At 43.0% G+C, this 7,500-nt stretch overlaps 2 protein-coding genes across 2 annotated transcripts in view; one reads left to right on the top strand and one right to left on the bottom strand.

Moving 5' to 3' along the window:
• Positions 1-132, bottom strand: part of LOC138864429 (uncharacterized) — a 1,631-nt gene extending 1,499 nt beyond the window's left edge. Inside the window, exon 1 of the mRNA XM_070131539.1 lies at positions 1-132. This exon is cut by the window's left edge and continues 348 nt beyond it. Within this exon, the coding sequence (XP_069987640.1) occupies positions 1-132 (132 nt within the window).
• Positions 133-269: 137 nt separating this feature from the next.
• LOC138864428 (perilipin-4-like) overlaps positions 270-7,500 on the top strand; it is an 8,537-nt gene continuing 1,306 nt past the window's right edge. Inside the window, exons 1-10 of the mRNA XM_070131538.1 lie at positions 270-276; positions 1,566-1,678; positions 1,901-2,000; positions 2,995-3,183; positions 3,478-3,653; positions 3,831-3,935; positions 4,449-5,085; positions 5,467-5,706; positions 5,861-6,196; positions 7,232-7,500. The exon at positions 7,232-7,500 is cut by the window's right edge and continues 67 nt beyond it. Of these exons, the coding sequence (XP_069987639.1) occupies positions 270-276; positions 1,566-1,678; positions 1,901-2,000; positions 2,995-3,183; positions 3,478-3,653; positions 3,831-3,935; positions 4,449-5,085; positions 5,467-5,706; positions 5,861-6,196; positions 7,232-7,500 (2,172 nt within the window). The remainder of the gene's footprint in view (positions 277-1,565; positions 1,679-1,900; positions 2,001-2,994; positions 3,184-3,477; positions 3,654-3,830; positions 3,936-4,448; positions 5,086-5,466; positions 5,707-5,860; positions 6,197-7,231) is intronic.

The following is a 7,500-nucleotide window of genomic DNA, read 5'->3' as shown; positions in this document are numbered from 1 at the left end:
GTGTAAAGTGAGAATAAGATGCAAAGTGAGAATAAGGTGTAAAGTGAGAATAAGGTATAAAAAGAGAATAAGATGCAAAGTGAGAATAAGGTGTAAAGTGAGAATAAGATGCAAAGTGAGAATAAGGTGCATAGTGAGAATAAGGTGTAAAGTGAGAATAAGATGCAAAGTGAGAATAAGTTGTAAAGTGAGAATAAGGTGTAAAGTGAGAATAAGGTATAAAGTATGAGAATAAGGTGTAAAGTGAGAATAAGGTGTAAAGTGAGAACATGTGGGGTATGGGATGGAAAAGGAAGAGAGAAATGAAAAAGCAAACGAAATTCCTGATATGTGAATATATATGCTGGATGTGTCAGTGTGAGGGGGGGGGGGGGCATTTTACCATTTCGATTCATAGCTACGGGGAAGCGAGCTCTAAGTCGGACTTATCACTTTTCTGCGTATATTAATTTCTAGTTAACTGCTCTTTATCTCTCGTTATGAAAACCTTACTAACGGGTGACCTAGTGCAAAGCTGGTAATTCTTAAAAAAATAAAAAATAAAAGAAGAACACTGAGAGTAGCTTTTCCTGACAGATATTTTACGCAACTAGAAATCATCATATATATATATATATATATATATATATATATATATATATATATATATATATATATATATATATATATACATATATAATATATATATATATATATATATATATATATATATATATATATATATATATATATATATATATATATATATTGTTTTAACAGGTTTATACTGACCTTATAGGAAAATCTTGCCATAATAAAAAAAAAAAAAAAATGACTCATAAAATCGGCGGTTAGATGGTGATGGGTGATGTAGTTTCTAAAAATACATTTAATTTAATTTTCATGTTGCTCATAAAGTACAGGAAACCGACTATTATCAATAGAAAAAGTTCAAATTATTAAGCATGAATGAATATGAAAATGAGACACGTCTATCATCGGCGACAAAGACTTTCTCGTTTCGAGCACGGTCAGCCCATTGGGAAGTCAGGAACACTGTCTAGCAAAGTTTTGTTTATTTAGTCGTATATCTGTTTATTCATTTCACGCGTTGATGACTCTTACAAGCGTTTAAATCAACATGGAATCTAGCTCTTCCTGTTGTCCTGTTCTTGAATTTTTTGGGAGGAAATATGTCCAAATGAATTATTATCGATATCAGGGTCATTATTTCCATCACAATGTTTGTAGTTGTTCTTATTATTATCGTTATTATCGTTATCACTATTCATTATTATCATTATCAGTATCATCATTATTAATGTTATGAAAATTATTGTTGTTAGACTTTTCATGACAAAACAAAATAAAACAGAAATCCCGAAAACGGAAGGAGTGAAGTAAATAAGCGAGGCCAGGTAGGCCAAGTAAATGATTTCTTATTGACTACGGGGAGCCCTGTATCGTGGAAAGGGGATTGTACATGTACACACACACCCCGCATCACCGAATCAAGGCATGATATAATGATAATAGCTTTGTGTGGGAGCAAGTTTATGAATAAACATAGAAAAATATATACACAGGTAAGTGCATAGTTTCCAGAATGGGTGTATGGTTTAAAAAGCATGAAACTTATTACAGAATAGATGACAAGTCGGAAACAACCAGCATGCCTGTAGCTTGTTTACGACGTTCGGTATGAAAACACTTGAAATATCTTAGCTATCCTTAGGTCTGAAGTCCCAACTAAGCAAGAAAACGTCACACACCGTTTTCTGAGAGGAGACCCATAGAATTTGAAGTTCTTCCTTTAAGACGAAACCGAAAACAACAAAAGTTAATCTAAGTTAATAGGAGAAAAGATGAAATACAAGAAGAGATAAAACAGTTATAGTAACGGTGGCCGACATATCTGCAGGTTAAATGGGGCCTCTTAGCGCATACATTAGAGGGCGCGCCGACCACGCTCGATATGTCTCGGATAATTACAAAAATTATATTTCTTCTGAAGAGTTACTGTTGGCTTAAGTTAATCTGACAGCCTTGGAGGGAGGGTTCAGCCCGAAAGATGAAAATAGATATTGACCGAATGAAGATATATATTAGGTGTGTGTGTGTGTGTGTGTGTGTGTGTGTGTGTGTGTGTGTGTGTGTGTGTGTGTGTGTGTGTGTGTGCGCGCATTCATATATAGAGAAAGGACAGATACATCAAATAAATGAAAATGACTGGCAGATAGAGAAATACACAGATAGAAAGAGAGGTACATTAACACATGTATGACTATATATACTAAGAGATACAGAACATAGGTAATATACTATTACATACCTTCGCTTCTGACGTCATCAGTCGAGTTCGCAGTCAACCATGCAACGACAGAATACCAAGCTGATATGTGACTGGCTATCCGCACCTTTTTCTTTCTCTCAAACTGATGACGTCAGAGGCAGATTCGTACCTAAACTTCGAGGCAGTTTAATCTTAGCTGACTTTCATTTGCTTTTATTTTTTCGTCTAAGTTACTGTTTTTTGTTTCTTTTTCTCTCTAAGCAACTGGCTTGTTCCTATATTCCAAATTAGTATTTGATATAAGTGTATAATGTGTCATTCGAAAAGATTAATATACAATTCATCACATACATTTACACACACGTTCAATTAGCTACACGTGTATGTACTCTTACAAGTAAAGGCACATGCACTTACGGTGTGTGTGTGTATGTATGTATGTGTGTGTGTGTGTGTGTGTGTGTGTGTGTGTGTGTGTGTGTGTGTGTGTGTGTGTGTGTGTGTGTGTGTGTGTGTGTGTGCGTGCGCGCGCGCGCACACACACACACACATAAACATATATATGTCGAGATCAATTATGATTCGACATTTAAATGGTGCATCTAAATATAACTGAGGATGTCTGGACCACGTAGAATTGCCAAACCCCACCGAAATTTTTTATTATGTATTATCTAAACGTATATCTATAGCAATATTTATCGTTCTTGCTCTTCTCCCAGATGAAGAGAAAGAGAAGGAGATGGGTGAAAATTCGAGGCGAGAACAACTCATCATGATTCGCCAAGCAATGTCTGTAGCTGTTTTTTCTTCTTTTCTTGAGACATGGAGACAACGGAACCAGTCGAAGGGGACAATTCCGATTGTGCCAAAGAATGAATTGGGAATGGAACTAAAGATCAAAGCAGAGTGTAGAGAGGGAAATTGTAAAAGTTAGAGGGAAAGGATACTAAGTGGACAGAGGGTAGTGTTTCGATTCCATCTCACTTCTCCTTTCACCATTCTTATCTTTATCGTTTATTTAAAGCTAATAGAGAAGGTAGGGTGTAGAGTTAACCTTAGAATTCAAGCAAATTAAAATAGATGTAAAAATGTACCAATGACTCATCAGATTCCAGAAAATATCCGTAAACTGGCAAGGGAAGTAAGGTACTTATTCTTCTACTATTCGCAAGGCTATCTCTCTCTATGAAAATGTCCAAAAGGGGCTAAGTGGGCTGTTGAGAATGTCCAAAAGGGGCTAAGTGGTGTGGTTGAGTGTCCAAAAGGGGCTAAGTGGGCGGTTGAGAGTGTCCAAAAGGGGCTAAGTGGTGTGGTTAAGAATGTCCAAAAGGGGCTAAGTGGTGTGGTTAAGAATGTCCAAAAGAGGCTAAGTGGTCCGGTTGAGAATGTCCAAAAGGGGCTAAGTGGGCGGTTGAGAATGTCCAAAAGGGGCTAAGTGGGCTGTTGAGAATGTCTAAAAGGGGCTAAGTGGTGTGGTTGAGCATGTCCAAAAGGGGCTAAGTGGTGTGGTTGAGGTCCAAAAGGGGCTAAGTGGGCTGTTGAGAATGTCTAAAAGGGGCTAAGTGGTGTGGTTGAGCATGTCCAAAAGGGGCTAAGTGGTGTGGTTGAGGTCCAAAAGGGGCTAAGTGGGCTGTTGAGAATGTCCAAAAGGGGCCAAGTGGTGTGGTTGAGCATGTCCAAAAGGGGCTAAGTGGTGTGGTTGAGCATGTCCAAAAGGGGCTAAGTGGGCTGTTGAGCATGTCCAAAAGGGGCTAAGTGGGCTGTTGAGAATGTCCAAAAGGGGCTAAGTGGTGTGGTTGAGCATGTCCAAAAGGGGCTAAGTGGGCTGTTGAGAATGTCCAAAAGGGGCTAAGTGGTGTGGTTGAGCATGTCCAAAAGGGGCTAAGTGGGCTGTTGAGAATGTCCAAAAGGGGCTAAGTGGTGTGGTTGAGCATGTCCAAAAGGGGCTAAGTGGGCTGTTGAGAATGTCCAAAAGGGGCTAAGTGGTGTGGTTGAGAATGTCCAAAAGGGGCTAAGTGGTGTGGTTGAGAATGTCCAAAAGGGGCTAAGTGGTCCGGTTGAGAATGTCCAAAAGGGGCTAAGTGGTGTGGTTGAGCATGTCCAAAAGGGGCTAAGTGGTGTGGTTGAGAATGTCCAAAAGGGGCTAAGTGGTGTGGTTGAGCATGTCCAAAAGGGGCTAAGTGGTGTGGTTGAGAATGTCCAAAAGGGGCTAAGTGGTCCGGTTGAGAATGTCCAAAAGAGGCTAAGTGGTCCGGTTGAGAATGTCCAAAAGGGGCTAAGTGGTGTGGTTGAGCATGTCCAAAAGGGGCTAAGTGGTGTGGTTGAGAATGTCCAAAAGAGGCTAAGTGGTCCGGTTGAGAATGTCCAAATGGGGCTAAGTGGTCCGGTTGAGAATGTCCAAAAGGGGCTAAGTGGTCCGGTTGAGAATGTCCAAGAGGGGATAAGTGGTCCGGTTGAGAATATCCAAAAGGGGATAAGTGGTCCGGTTGAGAATGTCCAAAAGAGGCAAAGTGGTCCGGTTGAGAATGTCCAAAAGAGGCTAAGTGGTCCGGTTGAGAATGTCCAAAAGGGGCTAAGTGGTCTGGTTGAGCATGTCCAAAAGAGGCTAAGTGGTGTGGTTGAGAATGTCCAAAAGAGGCTAAGTGGTCCGGTTGAGAATGTCCAAAAGGGGCTAAGTGGTCCGGTTGAGAATGTCCAAAAGGGGCTAAGTGGTCCGGTTGAGAATGTCCAAAAGTGGCTAAGTGGTCCGGTTGAGAATGTCCAAAAGGGGCAAAGTGGTGTGGTTGAGAATGTCCAAAAGGGGCAAAGTGGTGTGGTTGAGAATGTCCAAAAGGGGCAAAGTGGTGTGGTTGAGAATGTCCAAAAGGGGCTAAGTGGGCTGTTGAGAATGTCCAAAAGGGGCTAAGTGGTGTGGTTGAACATGTCCAAAAGGGGCTAAGTGGTGTGGTTGAGGTCCAAAAGGGGCTAAGTGGTCCGGTTGAGAATGTCCAAAAGGGGCTAAGTGGTCCGGTTGAGAATGTCCAAAAGGGGTTAATTGGTCCGGTTGAGAATGTCCAAAAGGGGCTAAGTGGTTTGGTTGAGAATGTCCAAAAGGGGCAAAGTGGGCGGTTAAGAATATCCAAAAGGGGCTAAGTGGTCCGGTTGAGAATGTCCAAAAGGAGCTAAGTGGTCCGGTTGAGAATGTCTAAAAGGGGCTAAGTGGGCTGTTGAGAATGTCCAAAAGGGACTAAGTGGTGTGGTTGAGAATGTCCAAAACGGGCTATGTGGTGTGGTTGAGAATGTCCAAAAGGGGATGAGTGGTCCGGTTGAGAATGTCCAAAAGGGGCTAAGTGGTGTGGTTGAGCATGTCCAAAAGGGGCCAAGTGGTGTGGTTGAGAATGTCCAAAAGGGGCAAAGTGGTGTGGTTCAGAATGTCCAAAAGGGGCAAAGTGGTGTGGTTGAGAATGTCTGAAAGGGGCAAAGTGGTCCGGTTGACAATGTCCAAAAGGGGATAAGTGGTCCGGTTGAGAATGTCCAAAAGGGGCTAAGTGGGCTGTTGAGAATGTCCAAAAGTGGCTAAATGGTGTGGTTGAGAATGTCCAAAAGGGGATAAGTGGGCTGTTGAGAATGTCCAAAAGGGGCTAAGTGGTGTGGTTGAGAATGTCCAAAAGGGGCTAAGTGGTCCGGTTGACAATGTCCAAAAGGGGATAAGTGGTCCGGTTGAGAATGTCCAAAAGGGGCTAAGTGGTGTGGTTGAGAATGTCCAAAAGGGGCTAAGTGGTCCGGTTGACAATGTCCAAAAGGGGATAAGTGGTCCGGTTGAGAATGTCCAAAAGGGGCTAAGTGGTGTGGTTGAGAATGTCCAAAAGGGGCTAAGTGGTCCGGTTGACAATGTCCAAAAGGGGATAAGTGGTCCGGTTGAGAATGTCCAAAAGGGGCTAAGTGGGCTGTTGAGAATGTCCAAAAGTGGCTAAATGGTGTGGTTGAGAATGTCCAAAAGGGGATAAGTGGGCTGTTGAGAATGTCCAAAAGGGGCTAAGTGGTGTGGTTGAGAATGTCCAAAAGGGGCTAAGTGGTCTGGTTGAGAGTGTCCAAAAGGGGCTAAGTGGTCTGGTTGAGTGTCCAAAAGGGGCTAAGTGGTGTGGTTGAGCATGTCCAAAAGGGGCTAAGTGGTGTGATTGAGAATGTCCAAAAGGGGCTAAGTGGTGTAGTTGAGAATGTTCAAAAGGGGTTAAGTGGGCGGTTGAGAGTGTCCAAAAGGGGCTAAGTGGGCGGTTGAGAATGTCCAAAAGGGGCTAAGTGGGCGGTTGAGAATGTCCAAAAGGGGCTAAGTGGGCGGTTGAGAATGTCCAAAAGGGGCTAAGTGGGCGGTTGAGAATGTCCAAAAGGGGCTAAGTGGTGTGGTTGAGCATGTCCAAAAGGGGCTAAGTGGTGTGGTTGAGAATGTCCAAAAGGGGCTAAGTGGTGTGGTTGAGAATGTCCAAAAGGGGCTAAGTGGGCGGTTGAGAATGTCCAAAAGGGGCTAAGTGGGCGGTTGAGAATGTCCAAAAGGGGCTAAGTGGGCGGTTGAGAATGTCCAAAAGGGGCTAAGTGGGCGGTTGAGAATGTCCAAAAGGGGCTAAGTGGTGTGGTTGAGAATGTCCAAAAGGGGCTAAGTGGTGTGGTTGAGAATGTCCAAAAGGGGCTAAGTGGTGTGGTTGAGAATGTCCAAAAGGGGCTAAGTGGTGTGGTTGAGCATGTCCAAAAGGGGCTAAGTGGTGTGGTTGAGAATGTCCAAAAGGGGCAAAGTGGTGTGGTTGAGAATGTCCAAAAGGGGCAAAGTGGTGTGGTTGAGAATGTCCAAAAGGGGCAAAGTGGTCCGGTTGACAATGTCCAAAAGGGGATAAGTGGTCCGGTTGAGAATGTCCAAAAGGGGCTAAGTGGGCTGTTGAGAATGTCCAAAAGTGGCTAAATGGTGTGGTTGAGAATGTCCAAAAGGGGATAAGTGGGCTGTTGAGAATGTCCAAAAGGGGCTAAGTGGTGTGGTTGAGAATGTCCAAAAGGGGCTAAGTGGTCCGGTTGACAATGTCCAAAAGGGGATAAGTGGTCCGGTTGAGAATGTCCAAAAGGGGCTAAGTGGTGTGGTTGAGAATGTCCAAAAGGGGCTAAGTGGTCCGGTTGACAATGTCCAAAAGGGGATAAGTGGTCCGGTTGAGAATGTCCAAAAGGGGCTAAGTGGTGTGGTTGAGAATGTCCAAAAGGGGCTA

The sequence above is a fragment of the Penaeus vannamei genome, chromosome 16 (assembly GCF_042767895.1).
Source record: "Penaeus vannamei isolate JL-2024 chromosome 16, ASM4276789v1, whole genome shotgun sequence".
Lineage (NCBI taxonomy): Eukaryota > Metazoa > Arthropoda > Malacostraca > Decapoda > Penaeidae > Penaeus > Penaeus vannamei.
The sequence above is the reverse complement of the archived record's forward strand: the minus strand, read 5'-3'. Positions and strand labels throughout refer to the sequence as shown.